Genomic DNA, 17,031 nt, shown 5'->3' with positions numbered 1-17,031 from the left:
TTCTCTAGTTATTTATACATTCTCGTCTTTTCTACTTTCAATATTTTCATTCTTTAGGAGTAGTACTATTAAAAAACACAGCATTCTTTTTCTCCCTTCTTTTATTATTTCCATTCTTCTTTTTATATTATAAAATGCGGAAAAATGTTATAAAATCTGATAATACTCCATCCATCCTCTATCAATTATCTATTTTTATCATTTTCGTTCGTCCCTTATTAATTGTTTATTTCCACTTTTTACTATAAATGGTAAGTAGACACAGCATCCATTAACGCATTCTACCACTCCCTATGTTCCCAAAAAGTATGAAAATTTGGTTCGTCACGAGTTTTAATGCATAACTGAGAAAGTAAGAGAGAGATAAAAAGAAAAAAGATTTTAAAGAATTATTAGTGGAAAATGAGTCTCACCTCATTAAAGAGATGGAGTTTCCAAAATTAGAAAGTTCATACTTTTCAGGTACGGACTAAAAAGGAAATAGTACATACTTTTCAGGGAGAAGGGGGAATCATTTTATTATAAAATTAATACTATATAAAAAGTAGAACTCATATTTTACTAATTTTTTCAACTCACTTTCCTTTACCTCTACGATTTCAAATCCTTAATTTATTTCTTATTATGTTAATTACTCTTTCCGTCCCAATTAAGTTGAGTCGTATTTCATTTTGAGAAGTTCCAACTAAGTTGAGTCATTACTTTTTTTGAAAAAAAAACAAAACATTCAGGGCATGTTTGGTAGCTTTCATGGATTCTGTGGAGTTAACTTGAAACTTTAGTTAGAGTTAGGTTTCAGTACATGTTGGGTTACTAATCAGGTGTTTGGTAGCCCATTTCATTTTTTTAACCCATTTTGTCAGCTGTTTGGTAGTCTATATTAAAAAAGGACTAATGGACTTGAAATGACCATTCTCCCTCTAGGGTTTCTGTGGTATATAACATTCACCCAAGCATTCTTTTACTTTGGTGCTTCAATAGTGGTATTGTGGGCTCTACTTGGTCCACAAACTCCATGTCACCATTATCATTATCCTCCTCATTTCTGGATATCTCGACATCAAGTGCTTCTTCAATTGGATCGTGCGACATCTCCCCACGAATGAAATTATGCAATAGGAAACAAGCCATGATCATCCTTATCTGGATCTTTATTGGGTAAAAGCTGGCACTCCTAAGCACAGCCCATCGCATTTTGACAACTACGAATGCTCGCTCAATAATATTACGTGCTTTCGTGTGCCTCAAGTTGAACATCTCTTGTGCATTCTGAGGCCGTTGCGTTCCTACTCCCCATTCTTTCAAATGGTACCGTACACCTTTGTACGGCGTGAGAAAACCTTCAGAGTTTGCATAACCATTGTCGCATAAAAAGTAATTCCCTAGAGAGAAGTATTCAACCACAAATCCATCAGTTAACAACAACATAATCTATATGGGCTGCTATGTATGAATTACAAATCACAACCTTTGGGAACTCTCAAACCTCCTTCTCTATGTACTGCATCCCTAAGCACACGAGAATCACCGGCGGAGCCTTCCCAGCCCGGTAAAAAATATAAAAATCTCATTTTGCGGTCACACGCAGCAAGGGTGTTAGTTGAGATCTGACCCTTTCTATTGCGATAGCGAGGCTTATCCGCATTGCTTACAAGGACATTGATGTAAGTACCATCTAAAGCTCCGATACATCCCTATGCACATAAGATCAATATCAGTTTAAATCCAACAATCAGAAGGTAATTCATAAGATAAAATAAACAAGTCAAAAGGTAAATCATAAGATCAATATCAGTTTAAATCCAACAATCAAGAAGGTAAATCATTCAAATTGCAATCTCATTTACCTTAAAATATTTCCAGGTTTTTTAAGTAGAGGTGTAAAATTGTTGTTGATTGCATATGAAAAACATTCATTATGTCCTCTAACAAAAGATAAATGTCAGTCGAAACTTTAAACGGTCGGGCCATCACCAATGTAAACGTACACAATCGATTGTGTTAGATGTCTGCACAAAATAACGGAGGTGATTATCGTAGCCCGAATCTACCACCAACAATGAAGTCGTAGAAGAATCAAATTATAAAATCAAAGAACAGATCTTTCATACCCAAATCTACCACCAACTATCGTGTAGAATTTTCATACCCAAATGTAAAATCAAAGAACAAATCTTTCATACCCGAATCTGTCACCAACTATCATGTAGAATTTTCATACCCAAACATAAAATCAAAGATCAGATCTTTCATACCCGAACCTACCACCAACTATCGTGTAGAACTTTCATACCCAAACAAAAAATCAAAAAACAGATCTAAGAAATTTTCATACCCAAACTTAAAAATCAAAGAACATATCAATGCTAAATTTTCATACCCAAACACAAAAATCAAAGGAACAGAAACTGTTACCGTGCCTCGAATCAAGGTTACCCCAAAAAAGATGTAGTTTACAAACGGGAGGTGATTGCCTAGTTTTTTATCTATACAAAACTAAATGAACAGTGCGGGTCAATGAAATAAACACGGGTCATCGCGTCAGGCCAAATTTTCTACCAAACGTAAGTTTTGTGAAGTTAATTATCTTAAACTTGTCAAAACTTAGCTACCAAACATGCCCTCAATCATATTTACTTTATTTCATCAGTTATTTTACTCTTTTTTTATCTATTCTACTTTATTTATCTTCCTTACTTTTTAACAATTTCTTAATTTCTGTGCCTAAAAGTTTTGGTGAAACATAAGAAGTATACATTTGATAATTTAAATAGTTATCTATTTTATATATTCAATATCATGAATGATAATTATAATTAATGTTTTCAGATATAAAATATAAAAACAAAGAATGGAAATGTTGAAAGAAGAGAGAAAAAGAGAAGGCTGTGTTTTATAAAAGCAAATAATGAAAAGTAGAAAAAGACGAGAAGGTATAAATAAATAAAGAATGAAAATATTGAAAAAGGCGAAAGAAGGAGAAGGCTGCGTTTTGTTAATAAAAATTTGCGTATTAACCACAACATTGCACCTTAGGGGATCCACCTCCTGGGTGAGATCCCCTACTGTGTTTAAAAACACAGCACCAAATACTGTGCTATGAAACGCACAAATTTAGGAATGAAACGGCAGCATCTCTCCACTTTCTCAATCTTTCAATATTTTATTCTTATTTTATATTTTTAAATTATGAAGATATGAGTTGTAACTGTTGAAAGCATATTACCGTGCGTGAATACGGAGTATAATACTATATTAATTTTTTTTTCTTTCGTTCAATTACTGAAGTATTTGTTAAATCGGAAAATATTAATGGTAGGCATCCTTTTTTAAATAAAAATATTTAAAAATAATAACTATAATTAATAGTGTTTAAAATTGAATGTCCAAATTAAATGTTAATCAAATTATCAAATACTATAAAATAATTAATAACGAAAGGAAATATGAAGGATAGAAAATGATATGCTACGCACTTTATGTGAACAACTTATGTGAGTATCATCTTCGTTTAATACATTTTTAGCATTGTTTGTTTTGTTTTATAGTTTGATTATAATGCATTTAAAAATGTTATAGGCCACCACCCTTGTTCGACGCATTTTTAGCATTATTCAATTTATTTTAAAAAAATCATAAAAGTTTTATTTGTAGTTTTAGTTTTTTATTTGAGAATATGAAAAATTCAAACTTTGACTTTTATAAATTTTATAAGATTAAAAATGCCAATAAAATTTTTAAAAATGTATTAAATCAAACTATAAAGCAAAACGAACAACACTAAAAATGTGATGAATGGGGGAGGTGTTCACATAAGTTGTCCACATAAGGTGCGTAGCATGTCATTTTCTATCCTTCATATTTCCTTTAATTGTTATTATTTTATAGTATTTGATAATTTGATTAATATTTAATTGAGGAATTCAATTTTAAACGGTATTCATTATAGTTACTATTATCTTTAAATATTTTATTTTAAAGAGGATACCTAAAATTAATATTTTTAGATTTTACAAATCTTTCAGTAATTGAACGAAATAAAAAAAAGTTAAGATACTACACTTACACTTTTTTAGCTAAATTTATTCACTACTCATGCTAATATTTTCAACTAATGATTGTCTTCATAATTTAAAAATATAAATATAAGAATAAAATAATGAAAGATTGAGAAAGTGGAGAGAAGCAGCCGTTTCATTCCTAAATTTATGCGTTTCATAGTACAACATTTGGTGCTGTGTTTTTAAACACAGCAGGGGATCTCACCCCTAGGGAATTCACCTCACTTCGTATTGGTGAATAAATGGGCTTTTTTAAGACTGCTAATTTTTAAACGTTATTTAAATATGTATGCAGTTTTCACGATTATTTGTATTCATTTAAATCTTTATAATTAGATCATTAACATTATACTACTAACTCCATCCACTAAAATTTGTCTCATTTTGACCCAACACGGATTTTAAGAAATGTAATGGAAAGTGGGTTAAAAAAGTTAATGGATTGTGGGTCCTACTTTTATATATTACTAGTTTTATAATAAAATGTGAGTAGGAATGAGTTAATGAAAAATGGAGTCCACTACCAAAAATGATAAAAATGAAATGGGACAAACATTGGGAGACGGAAGGAAATGAAAAAATGGTACAAATTTTGGTAGACGGGGATAGTAACATCTATCGTGTATCTGCAAATTTATGGAGTAAAAAAATACTAAACTCTAAACCTAAATCAGAATCAGAACTTTATTACAAAATCAGTATAATTGGTAACGTTCCTAAACCTAATTATCAATATTTTATTAAAATTAAGTAAACAAATTTAATACCTTGCATAACTAATAAAATTTAATTAGGAAAATCTAAGTTGGCTTTTTGTAAACAACTTTGTACGTATTAAGTGCATAGAAAATTATTGTATTAATTTAAATAATTTACAATGACACTCTGTTAATTCTCCAAAACTCTCCTTTTATATATGTATAGATAGATATAGATATAGATAGATAGTACTCCCTCCATCCCACAAAGATGAGTTTTAAGAAATGTAATGAAAAATGAATTGAAAAAGTTAGTGGAATTTGGTTCCTAGTTTTATATATTAGTTTTATAATAAAATGTAAATGAGAATGAGTTAATGGAATATGAAGTCCCTTATAAAAAATGGTAAAAAGTGAAATGAGACAAATTTTATGGGATGAATGGAAATGGAAAAATAGAATAATCTTTATGGGATGGAGTATTATGTACTCCCTCCGTTCCATAGTAATTCCATAGTAATGGAGACGTTTCTTTTCGGCACGGAGATTAAGAAAAATTGTGTTAGGTGAGTTAAATAAATGGAGAATAAAGTGGAAGATGAAAAAGGTAGAGAGATGAAGAGAGAAAAAAGTAAGAGAGAGTGCAGTAGGTGACTTTTACTAAAAAATGAAATGACTCTATTACTATGGAACGTACCAAAATGGCAAAATGACTCTATTACTATGGAACGGAGGGAGTATTATTATTCTTTAATTTTAAATTAATTGCTAAAATTTTCGCTTGTTTTAAATAATAGTATGTCCCATTTTAATTTCATCACGTCCTTATCTAAATATCTCATTTTATTTTTACTAATCACATCCTTTGATATTCTCTAGCTCCCAATCTTTAATTATAGATCCATACTCTCGCAATACTTCTTCATTTTCGATTGCTAAGATCATAAAAACAAATCAACTGTATAAATACTTTGTTTTCTTGGCTTTCTCGTGAAAAAAAGATATCAAGAATCAGGCTACAATGAAAGGGGAGTGAGCATAAACAAAATTATCCCTTTATTCAAACGTTTCAGAAATTAAAAGAGATCAAACTCCACGTTTTTTGCAGGTGTTGAGGCCGATCCACTCCTTATCAGTATAGGTTTTCAGAAATCGGAACAGAGGTTTCTCCGCAATCTCAGTTTCCCACCGGTCACCATTTTCTAGCAGCTTCTCCTTGTCGTAGAGAAGTCCCTATGACGTGCAAAATTTGAAGTTGTTGTATGCATTTCCTCCGTTGACACTAATATAGCATAGATGCAGATATTGGTAGCAACCTCGTGAGTCTCAGTAGCGAATTCATCGACTGGGCATGCTTCTTGGCAGAAACCACAGTATAATATATTCGAGGTGATCTCAATAACCTAGTTGTCCTTCTTCTCCCATCTTCACGCGCATCAGCTTCAATGGTGTTTGCTTGAGCAGTGCAGATCTGTAGAGGAAGATATGAGAGGGCATCAAGTAGAGCTTGCTGGACAAGAGACATAGATAGCCAACATAGACAAGCAAAAGTATACCCATCCCAAGAAAGATTTCTATGCCTTAACGAAGTAGTTCTGCATGTTTATGATGAAATAGGGTTTGAAGGATAATAATACATGTAGACAAACCCATCGAAGCATCTCAAGGGTAATAAAATGCAGCACATAATAAAGCATTTTAATTTTTACAGCAGCAGTTAGCAATAACCTAAGGCAAAGCAGAGTGAAAAATCATATCCTTACAGTTTCACATAGTTCACAAGCAATGCAACTCTCCTCCCAGTTGGATAACGTCGCAAAGCATGTTCTCCACGAAAGCGAAGACTTACAGGACCCTTCTCGAAGGTATAGTTAATCTGCACAACAGTAAAATATCAGAAAATTAATCATCCAACAGGTAGAGAGACAGACCAAACTGTGGTTCATCCGATAGCCGACTCATCCAGATAAATAATGGAATATAAAATAGGAACAATTAGGGGGGGGGGAGTAATTTAGTTGAGAAAATGTAGCTGAGAACACGAAAAAAAATGTAGCCAATTGATACAAACTGCAGTTAATATACACACAGACTCACCGGAGAAAGCTACCATGATTCCCAGACAATGTGGACCAGATAAACTCACGAATAGCCTATGCCCAATCTTCCTCGCAGCTGATACTTCTGGATGGCTCTCTTTCACTGCCAACGGTATCTTCTACCATAAGAACCTTGCACAGTTGCACTATTACTGTAACAGTTCACATCACACAATCACAGTCACAATCGGCACCATCGCCACCATACCACAGCAACCAATTAACATAATCAAACAGAAAACAATGCATTCAAAGCAAATTTATCAGCAAATCTTAAGAAGGGAACAAAAATTACATGTCATTGACGTGGATGTGGCCGATGAGATGAATGGCGTAAGGGTCAATTTTTCTTTAGCAAACCATGTAAAATAACATTGTGTGTTACACTATCGGGTGCAAAACCGCGGTTCTCCATCTCTACAAGCAAACGTTTTGCTTCCTCCATTGACCCCTTTTGACAAAGTGAGCCAATGATCATTGTATACATTCGAACATCAGGTTGTGGGCCGGTAGAATTAAGTTGGTTGAGAAGATCTATAGCAGCATCACATTTTCCATTTTTACATAATCCGTTGATAAGAGTACCATATGAGACTAAATCAGGATCAAATCCTCTCTCTCCGATCTTATGCACTAACGAAACAGCTTCATCAATCTCTCCATTTCGGCACAACCCATCCAATAAAATATTATAAGTGAAGATGTTAGGTCTTACTCGTCGAGCTTCCATATCTTTAAAAAGCTTCCACGCATCAACAAATCTATCTTTACTAAGGAATCCATGTATCATGGCATTATAAGTATGTGTATTCTGCTCCAAACCTACAAAAGGGACTTCAAGGAAAAGAAACCAAGCCTCATCAACTCTTCCCTTCTTGCAGTATCCACGTATTAAGCTGTTATAGAACTTGATATGAGGCTTAAGTTGGTCAAAAAGATTCCTTGCAATATCAAGTTCTCCATGCATGCATAATCCATTGATAAGAGTAGCATACGAGGCTATATCAGGAGTGATTCCATTCGCTTCAATCATGCGCAGCAATGAAAAAGCTTCATCAATCTCCCCATTCCTACATAGCCCATGCAATAGTATATTATAAGTAATCAGATTGGGACTTGCTAGGTGGTCCTTCATATCCTTGAAAAGCTTCCATCCATCAGTAAATCTATCATTACTAAATAGTCCATGTATCATGGTACTATAAGTAAAAGTATTATGCTTCAAACCTTTACGAGAAACTTCAAGGAAAAGAAGCCCAGCTTCATCCACTCTTCCCTTTTTGCAAAATCCATTTATTAAGCTGTTATAGCACACAATATCTGGCTTGAGGTCCCTGTCTGCTAGAGAATCAAATAATTGTTTTGCTTTATCAATCTGCCCTCGCAAACAGTAACCATCTATTAGGGTACTATAAGCAACAACATCAGGAAAAATATTATGTTGCTGCATAGTTTCCAACAAAGCCTCGGCCTCTCTCACCTTCCCTTGTTTGCAAAATGCATGGATTAATATACTAAAAGTAATGACATCCAAAGAGATATCAGAATCAGCCATTTGATTCAACAAGTCTTGAACATCCTGCAGTCTACCAGTGTCACACAAGCCCTGAATCATTGAATTATACGAGAATATAGTAGGTGTAACACCATTTCCTACCATCTTGGACAGGAGCTGCAAAGCATCATTGACCATTCCACACTTGCATAAGCTATCAAGTATTGCATTATATGCCCTAACATTGGGTCTCAATCCTGTTTTCTCTTCTAGTATACGAAGCAAATCATGGGCAAGGAGAACATGCCCAGATTTGCAAAGCCCATCTATGACAGTCAAAATCGTTATATCATCAGGCTCGTGCATTCTACAATTCAATATCTTTTCAAACAATTTCATGGCATCAGAGACTTTATTATCTAAAACCAGCCCTCTAATAAGTGTGTTGAAAGTTGTGGCATCCGGTTCGTAACCGCTCTTGAAGAAGATGCCCATTACAGAGAAACCAAAACTCACACATTTCTGAAGGCAATAACAGTTAATCGTAATATTCATCGTGTAGCTATTCACAGGGACACCTATTCGACGCATTTCATCAAACACGTAGAGGGCAAAGGGATACTGCTTCATTTTTGCAATAACACTCAACAGATTGTTATACATGCAAACAGAAGGCTGTGGATGCATTCTCATCATTTGCTGAAACAAGTGAATAGCATCATCTAGTTCTCTAACATAACTGAAATCTAATCTTGGCGGCTCAGATGAAAAGAGTTGATCATTGCCACTGGAACGGTGGAAATCCGAACAGAGTGGTCGAACATAATAACTGATTTCAGGAGAAGCAATCTGTCTTCTACGATTCAGATCAGTTGCATAAGCAGAGATTTTTCTGCTCATCTTCATCTGCGGCACAGACTTGGGTGACCTTAAACAGCAACTTCGATTTTAAGTCTATAGCAGGATATGCACTAATCAGGTTCTGCTTCGTTAATTCCACCTGACAAACGGAGTGAGAGGAGACAAAGTTAAACACAATAAATAGAAAAAATATAGCATCAATATCTCCAAATTCTATTAACACAATAGCATATTTCATACTACCAGATCAACATATATTAGTGACATTATAAGAAATCTAAATTTTCATTTTCAGATGAAACATCTCTCTAAAGATCAAGGAAACAACCAAATTAGAATTAAAAAGAGACAAGATCAGAATTTGATAATCTGTAGTTCATATATTTTGCTTTAGTTTGTTTTTTACTAGATATCAATTCCTATAACTATGCAAATATAGTATTACTGAAGTAGTCTAAGCTATCAAATCCATCCATAATTCAAACTTCATTTCAACTGATAAAACAGCTGGATTGCTGCTAGATCAACTTAACTCGGCTCATCTAATACACTACACACTGAATTTGCAACTTCAATACATGAGAAAAAACATAGTAGTATTTAAAAAAAGTGTAATTAAGAGAAGAAGAATGCAGCAGAGGAGAGGAGGAATCTGACCACAGCAATAGCGAGACCACCCGTTGAGACTTTTGATGACGTTGACGAGTATACCTTGTTTTACTAATTTGACTAAGTAGGACTTCTCTATCTCATAAAGTCATAATCACATCCTTTGATATTCTCTAGCTCACAATCTTTAACTATAAATCCATACACACACGATAATACTTCTTCATTTTCGATTGCTAAAATCATAAAAACCAATCAACCTAAGCTTCATCTACAAAAGTCATCCAACAAAAGATATAACACCGAGTCGAAGTTTGTTGTCCAAATAAGAAAGTGTAGAGAGAAGCAATATAGCAAATGTGATATCCGAAGCAAAAATAGCAACTGCATCAATACTATGTTTTCTTGCCCTTCTCGTGAAAAAGAATCAGGCTACAAGGGGGAGCATAAACAAAATTATCCCTTTATTTAAACTTTTCAGAAATTAAGAGATCAAACTCCACATTTTTTGCAGGTGTTGAGGCCAATCCACTCCTCTAACGGTATAGGCTTTCAGAACGGAGGTTCTCTGCAATCTCAGTTTCCCACCTGTCACCATTTTCTAGCAGCTTCTCCTTGTCGTAGAGAAGTTCCTATGACGTACAAAATTTGAAGTTAGTTTATACATTTCCTCAGTGGACATACTAATATAGCATAGGTGAAGATACTGGTAGCAACCTCGTGAGTCTCAGTAGCAAATTCAAAGTTGGGTCCTTCAACAATGGCATCGACGGGGCATGCTTCTTGGCAGAAACCACAGTATATGCACTTGGTCATGTCAATGTCATACCTGTCATTATAGTAGTTAAGAAGATAGCATATGGATAAAGGAGCTAAATTCCTGATAAGGTGATTCGAGGTGAACTCAATAACCTAGTTGTCCTTCTGCTTCCATCTTCACGCGCCTCGGCTTCAATGGTGATTGCTTGAGCAGGGCAGATCTGTAAAGGAAGATATATAAGGGCATTAAGTAGAGCATGCTGGACAAGACACATAGATAGCCAACACGGACAAGCAAAAGTATACCCATCCCAAGAGAGATTTCTATGCCTTAACGAAGTAGTTCAGCATGTTTATGATGTAGTTTGAAGCATAAAATACATGTAGACAAACCCATTGGAGCATCTAAAGGGTAATCAAAAAGCAGTATATAATAAAGCATTTGAATTTTTACTGCAGAAGTTAGCAATATAACCTATGGCAAAAGCAGAGTACATAATCAGATCCTTACAGCTTCACATAGTTTACAAGCAATGCAACGTTCCTCTCCAGTTGAATAACGTCGTAAAGCATGTTCTCCACGAAAGCGAGGACTTAGAGGACCCTTCTCGAAAGGATAGTTAATCTGCACAACAGTAAAATATCAGAAAATTAATCATTCAACAGGTAGAGACAGACCAAACGGTGGTTCATCTGATAACTGAACTCATCCATATAAATCTAAAATAGGAACAATGAGAAAAAAAAATGTACACATACTGTGACTTTCGGTTCAAAGAAGTACTTGAGTGTCAGCATCAGACCTCTAACCATTTCAGTGAGGAATAACGTGTTTATGCTCCTGTCAAAAACTAGGGATGGCACCAGAAGAGGGTAAGGTTACACATTCAGATACAGAATGCAGATGAGTGAAATGCAGCCAAATGAATAATACATGGAAACTCATGTACCAGTACTCCAATCTTTAGATATCTCCCTTGCAAGCTTCTCTCTTTCTTCATCGTCTAAAGTAAACAAGAATCAGAGTTTATTATATCTATACAAGGATCATTGGCACTCACAATATTTCCAGAAATTAAATAGTTGCTCATGGTATCTCAAGTCATAAAAAGAAATTCAATTTATCTCCGACCTTTGATTGTTTCTAAGGGGAAAAGATGTTGTGAAAAAACTAGAATAGAAGAACAAAAACAGAAAGAATGAAAGAATTCAAAGAAGAGAAGAAGAAAATGCTGTTGCTGCTGCTGCACAGAGAAGCTTGCCTCAACTGTGTGCCCCAAATCGCTGAAGGCTTTTGAGCAATTCGCTTGGTGTGCCTAGGCAAAAAGGCACTTGCCACTTCCACACTTGGTGCAATGAGGAATAACTTACCTAATAGATTGAAGTCGATGGGCATAACTTTATCTAACACTATTATACCTATGCTCCTAAATTTTCCAATTGCAATCCAATCAATGTAGCAATTTTTTTTTCTAAAATTAATTGCATTCGCAGCAATTTACATTGTGGCCAAAAATAGTTGTGTGACAGCACGCACGGAACTTTGTGGGCTTTTTGGCTTTTGTCATCTACGAGTATATTTTTTTACCAAAAAGTAGTCTTAACAACAAACCAACATATTTTGGCATGAATACAGGAGAGCAATCAGGTTCTAATTTATTTTGTACTGAGAAAAATGCATGAAAGCCATCTTTATTCGCCTGCAAGTTAAACAATACTTGTGGTAAATTTTCCATTATTAGTTATCATACAGGACCAGTTCTTAACAAAGTTTAGTGCGCAGATTGTATTCTCTGCGTATTAGATAATCAAACTTTACTTCATAAGCACACGAAACTCTGCAAAAACTGATAATGAAGAAAGAAATGTATCTAGGAGAGTCTGTAAACCTTTGTCATTAGAGAACGCATGCTTTGAGGAAAATGTTCGCTCAGGGTATATAATCCCGACACGAGCAGAGCCCTGCAATGCTTGCCCTGACAGAGCCTACAATTTAGGAACAACAACACCAACCAAAAGTTCAACTATTAATCAAAACATTACAAACAAGTGAACGGAAAAATAATGATTAAACAGTTTGCACAACGAAAGAGAAAGCGGCTAACATTGTTCCCGGGGTACAAAGAACTGAAACGACAAGCAAAACGACCTTCGAAGAATGGGTAAATACAAATTTTTCGACGAATAAAATAATCCGGAAATTTTCATGACGAATTCTCTAAAAGAAGATATTCCTAAAACAAATTCAATCATTATTGAGAAGCGAGACTGAATGACGAACAAACCCTAGACTATGGGAAACAGATGATTTGTGAGGGTCTAATACGCATTTCATCGATTTAAACCTAGTACTACTAAAAATGGCGTCTCGAGTCCAAAAACCCCGCATTAAAATAGAAATCTGAATTTACAGTACGAAATTCCATGAATCGTGGGAAATCGCGAAAAAATAAACAAAAATTGGATGAGAAATTGGGAAAATAGGCTTACGAGCTGACGAGCGCGAAGAGCAGCTATGGATTTCCGAGCTAAGATGGATGCCATTTCCTCTCAGTTGCAGATTTCGTTCCCAAATTCGCGATCAGAAAGTGAAGTGACGCTGTCCGTGAAGGCTAATTCGTTTCTAGAGTTATTCAATATTTATATGTGAGGAAATTGGTCAATTGTTCATAATACTAGTACTACTATCTTCTGGTAATTTTTCTTTTATGTTTTAGCCTCAAAATGCATTATCAATTTGATTATTTAAATTATTAGGAATTATTTTATCAAAAAAGTATCGCGAATAAATGTTTATTGTATAAATGACTTATCAGTAAATTTATTAAACATGCCATGGGATGCATTTTCCAAAACTAAATTATCAAAAAAGTATGCCAAAATACATTGTTAGGTCCTTATACTTTGATCAAAATGTTCATTAGGTCCTTATACAATTTTTTCGTTTTAATAGGTCCTTATACTTTTCACAATATTTTTATCAGGTCCTCGTACAATTTTTCATTTTAGTAGGTCCTTATACTTTTATCATAACTTTCATTAGGTCCTTGTACAATATTTTATTTTAGGGACTTTTTTTCATTTATTTTTGATAATAATCTAAATTTAATTTAACTTAATGAACTTTTTAATATTCCATTGTTTAATTTAGCATAGTCTATAAAGATAATATCATCTTGTTATCCAATAATCTCAATAAGTTGTAGAGAATAATAAAAAAGATTAATCGTGGTGATTGAAGATTAAAATCGAAGTTTTTTTTAGAATAACTATCTGAATTTTTAATTGATTATTTATATTTATATTGAAAGATACGTTTCCCTTAATATTTATAATCATAAGATAAGTTAAATAATAAAATTAAAAGCTTTATTAAATTTAATTAAATATAAATTATTATCTAAGATAAAAGTATCGCGAATAAACTTTTATCGTAGTTAAACACAAAAATTACTATTTCGACAAGTTACTATTTTGATCAATTATCAAAATTTAACGATTTTAAATTATATTTGATGGTTTATGTTCTTTTTTATAAGGTAGTTTAGTAGTACATTAATTATTTTAGTTGATGTTTTTAACCTTTCGAAATATTTTGAAAATTTTAAATGTAGATCAATTCATCGATAAATCATTACAAGTTTATACTTATGGAATGAGCCTTTTAAATTTCCTAATGTTTTACTATAATAGAGATTAATCCAGTCAAATATAGCTTCATAGGCATTGATAGTCAAGTTTGGGTCACAATTTCAGAGTTTGGTAAAAAAAATATTCAGGGTGAATTTCATAAAACCATCTTATATTTAAGACAAAAAATGCACTTTGTGATTATATAAACTTTAAATTTTTTATACTACCAGTCTACCACTCTAAAACAAATGTGAAATACTCCATTTTGTAATTTGTGTAAATCACATAATCGCAATATAACGTTCGAGTAAAGGGTTTATACAGCTAAAACCTCCAATGGCGTCGGCGAGCAGATTCGCCGCCGTAATCGGTAGGAGGTCTCTGCGCATTCGCCCCAATTCATGCCCTAAATTCTTCGACTCAAATCACAAATCCGTCCCCGCGTTCTCTTCTTCGACCAGCCAATCCACTCGTGCTGTTACAAGGTTCGGCCACATAAATATTTTCATTTGTTGATTTTACTTGATTGTTTTCTTCGATTATTTAGTTATTGTCATGTTTTTTCAATAAATAAATAAAGCATTGTCGCAATCGTTCATATCAGAACCAATTTGTTTTTGGCTGGATTGACTTCTGCACTGGAGCCTTGCTTCTCGCTAATTAGTTTGTTATTTGATAAGATTCGAACGTTTTAAGGGTTATGTTTTCTGTTACGATTACCAATTTTGAGGTTTATTGGTTTATCAAAGGTTTGCTCCTGTGTTGGGAAGCTTGGGGACAATGCTGCCGCTCCATAGTACGATTGCAGCTGCTCGATTGAAGTCTTATATCGCCGTTGATACGACCTGCTGGAGTTGGCTTTCTCAAGGTTTAATTTCCTTACTTGTCATGCATCTCTCAATTGGTTAGTTGCTTTGGAATGTAGGGTAAAGTGTGCTTTAATTGGTAAAGTTTGATCCATTTACTTCTTGCTGTTTTTGTATACCCGCTGCTATCACCGTTTCTTGGTAGTTAACTCATGTTACAGTATGCTACTCAATGTGATAGTTTTGTTAGCCATTAATAGGTTTATGTGATGCTTACATAGTAGAATGGATTGTGTCGACTTCGATGGAAATAAACTAAGCAGTTGATATGTAAGTTGAATTATAATCATGTTCCACATGACTTCAAATGGAAATAAACTAAGTAGTTGATTGTGAGATGATTTTCAATCTCAATCATACATGTCTTGAAATACCACAAGTGGGAGTGGCTATTTTTGTAGTGTACCAAAAAATGTTGAGAAAAATACGTCGTTTACTCTCTTATTTCATATATTTTTTTATTGTAAGTTAACTGGTGGTTTTTCCTTTGTGATGAAATTTAGGTTTTCATAGAAATAGTCATATTTGTGTTTTGATGTGTTAAAGTAATGAAGTGGCACACGGTGACACAGCATTGACCATTCACTGATTAAGCTTATTGTGGTGCATTACCCTTGAACAACTTGGAGTACTGAATTGATTTCTTTAATTGGTGCTTCTGTTCTGAAAGCAAGCAGAATTGTAGAAGTTCCATTTAGGAGCAACGATCCTGGTATCTAGTGTATAGCTTAATTGGAGTTTTGAAGTTGTAGACTTTAATATTAAGCAATTGCTTATAATTTGTGAGGTAGCTAGTCTAGCAAGGATGCAAAGGTTATTCATGGTTCAAATAAACCCCCAACTTTCTACAAGATGAATTATAAAGCCACGTACAATTGTTATGATGCTTTAGTAATTCCTGATTGCTCTCTTATACATACTGTATTCTGTTGACTGATTTAAGCCTGTTGAATTCTTCTCCATGTGCTTTAGAGTTTGGGATTCCTCGGTGAACAATGATCCAGACAACATTGCATCAATCAATCTCAGCCTGGTGGCATTTGCTTATTCATGTTCAGTTACTCTATGATCTCCGTTTCCTGGAATGAGTCACTGTGGACTCTAAAACGAAGGATTGCTAATTTACCCTTAAAAGATGGATATACTGTTCGGATGTATTTGTCCCTTGTTGATGGTCTCGATTTTTTTCCAATTCTATTTTTCACAATAAGTTATTACTTCATCTTCATCATAAAGCCTATTTCTCTGTTGATTTCAAAATTTCATGAATATAAATTGTTTATGTGGAGATTGTAGATTTTCTTATGCTTGAGCTTGATCTTAAGTGAGGTATGGAGTTTCCAATCAGATGATGGTCTGATTGTACCAAGTAACAACCTTACCAATCAGGTTTAATTTAGTAGTAACAAATGTGCTACGTTGTAGAATTAGCTGTGTTTGTTAATTTCACAATTCATGGAAAATTGGAATTTTGTCTTTTATTTTAGTCGTAATATTCAATTTCATTGATGAAAATTGAAGACAATATCACCTGTCAAGAAGCTTTGGTTTCTGAAACACACATTGGTTGGCAGAATAATTTCAAAATATTGGGCTTGAACAAAAAAGTTCATTTTTCTCCATCTAAAAATAGAATTTCACATGTCAAGATATGTAAGAGGACTTGTATATTTATAATCTTGTTGGTGTTTGCTTGAGTCTTATATCGACATATGTATTGTGTTACAGACTGATGGGATCAAACAGGACTCCCTAATTTAAATATAGGCAAAATGAAATGAAAAATATAAATATGCCCATCATATTAAAGTAGTTTTAGTAGTCCATGGTATGTCTAAGTAACCAGTGATAGGGTTTTTATAATTTTGATATCTAAATTTTAAAATGTTTGAATCTCTAAACTTTTTGTATATCATGTCCATCTTGCATTTTCACTAGCTTCTTCGTTTG

At 33.8% G+C, this 17,031-nt stretch overlaps 4 protein-coding genes across 5 annotated transcripts; 1 reads left to right on the top strand and 3 right to left on the bottom strand.

The window, feature by feature from the left end:
• Window positions 1-763: 763 nt before the first annotated feature.
• LOC125190814 lies at window positions 764-1,857 on the bottom strand. The gene is made up of 3 exons (XM_048088215.1): window positions 1,848-1,857; window positions 1,469-1,694; window positions 764-1,382 (listed from the first exon to the last, which is right to left on the bottom strand). The coding sequence occupies exons 2-3, from the start codon at window positions 1,569-1,571 to the stop codon at window positions 946-948; spliced, it is 540 nt and encodes a 179-aa protein (XP_047944172.1). The 5' UTR covers window positions 1,572-1,694; window positions 1,848-1,857; the 3' UTR covers window positions 764-945.
• A 3,838-nt stretch (window positions 1,858-5,695) lies between these two features.
• LOC125190479 (pentatricopeptide repeat-containing protein At1g63330-like) lies at window positions 5,696-9,920 on the bottom strand. Of its 2 annotated transcripts, none has more exons than XM_048087800.1 (5): window positions 9,872-9,920; window positions 7,154-9,353; window positions 6,857-7,010; window positions 6,523-6,635; window positions 5,696-6,230 (listed from the first exon to the last, which is right to left on the bottom strand). In XM_048087800.1, exon 2 carries the CDS (start codon window positions 9,257-9,259, stop codon window positions 7,199-7,201), a length of 2,061 nt encoding a protein of 686 aa, XP_047943757.1. In that variant the 5' UTR covers window positions 9,260-9,353; window positions 9,872-9,920; the 3' UTR covers window positions 5,696-6,230; window positions 6,523-6,635; window positions 6,857-7,010; window positions 7,154-7,198. The 2 variants fall into 2 exon arrangements, with proteins under 2 accessions (XP_047943757.1, XP_047943758.1); XM_048087801.1 differs by having other exon boundaries at window positions 6,857-6,961.
• A 239-nt stretch (window positions 9,921-10,159) lies between these two features.
• Window positions 10,160-13,229, bottom strand: LOC125186125 (NADH dehydrogenase [ubiquinone] iron-sulfur protein 8, mitochondrial). The gene is made up of 8 exons (XM_048082458.1): window positions 13,073-13,229; window positions 12,472-12,568; window positions 11,533-11,586; window positions 11,342-11,433; window positions 11,094-11,207; window positions 10,736-10,803; window positions 10,541-10,652; window positions 10,160-10,455 (listed from the first exon to the last, which is right to left on the bottom strand). The coding sequence occupies exons 1-8, from the start codon at window positions 13,124-13,126 to the stop codon at window positions 10,360-10,362; spliced, it is 687 nt and encodes a 228-aa protein (XP_047938415.1). The 5' UTR covers window positions 13,127-13,229; the 3' UTR covers window positions 10,160-10,359.
• A 1,233-nt stretch (window positions 13,230-14,462) lies between these two features.
• Window positions 14,463-16,309, top strand: LOC125190928. Its single transcript, XM_048088351.1, has 3 exons — window positions 14,463-14,700; window positions 14,965-15,083; window positions 16,054-16,309. Exons 1-3 carry the CDS (start codon window positions 14,552-14,554, stop codon window positions 16,071-16,073), a joined length of 288 nt encoding a protein of 95 aa, XP_047944308.1. The 5' UTR covers window positions 14,463-14,551; the 3' UTR covers window positions 16,074-16,309.
• The last annotated feature ends 722 nt before the right edge of the window (window positions 16,310-17,031 follow it).

This window comes from Salvia hispanica, chromosome 5 (assembly GCF_023119035.1).
Source record: "Salvia hispanica cultivar TCC Black 2014 chromosome 5, UniMelb_Shisp_WGS_1.0, whole genome shotgun sequence".
Taxonomy (NCBI): domain Eukaryota; kingdom Viridiplantae; phylum Streptophyta; class Magnoliopsida; order Lamiales; family Lamiaceae; genus Salvia; species Salvia hispanica.
Note: the sequence above shows the minus strand (reverse complement) of the source record. Positions and strands in the feature narration are given on the sequence as shown.

Bases quoted from the DNA above. Each gene is read 5' to 3' on its own strand.
- LOC125190928 (XM_048088351.1), top strand. From the start codon at position 14,552: ATGGCGTCGGCGAGCAGATTCGCCGCCGTAATCGGTAGGAGGTCTCTG. The intron at 14,701-14,964 runs GTTCGGCCACAT...GGTTTATCAAAG, and splicing joins TCCACTCGTGCTGTTACAAG to GTTTGCTCCTGTGTTGGGAA. The intron at 15,084-16,053 runs GTTTAATTTCCT...CATGTGCTTTAG, and splicing joins CTGGAGTTGGCTTTCTCAAG to AGTTTGGGATTCCTCGGTGA.
- LOC125190814 (XM_048088215.1), bottom strand. From the start codon at position 1,571: ATGAGATTTTTATATTTTTTACCGGGCTGGGAAGGCTCCGCCGGTGAT. The intron at 1,383-1,468 runs GTTGTGATTTGT...ACTTCTCTCTAG, and splicing joins AGGTTTGAGAGTTCCCAAAG to GGAATTACTTTTTATGCGAC.
- LOC125190479 (XM_048087800.1), bottom strand. From the start codon at position 9,259: ATGAAGATGAGCAGAAAAATCTCTGCTTATGCAACTGATCTGAATCGT.
- LOC125186125 (XM_048082458.1), bottom strand. From the start codon at position 13,126: ATGGCATCCATCTTAGCTCGGAAATCCATAGCTGCTCTTCGCGCTCGT. The intron at 12,569-13,072 runs GTAAGCCTATTT...CCTAAATTGTAG, and splicing joins CTCTTCGCGCTCGTCAGCTC to GCTCTGTCAGGGCAAGCATT. The intron at 11,434-11,532 runs GTACATGAGTTT...TGCCATCCCTAG, and splicing joins ATCTAAAGATTGGAGTACTG to TTTTTGACAGGAGCATAAAC.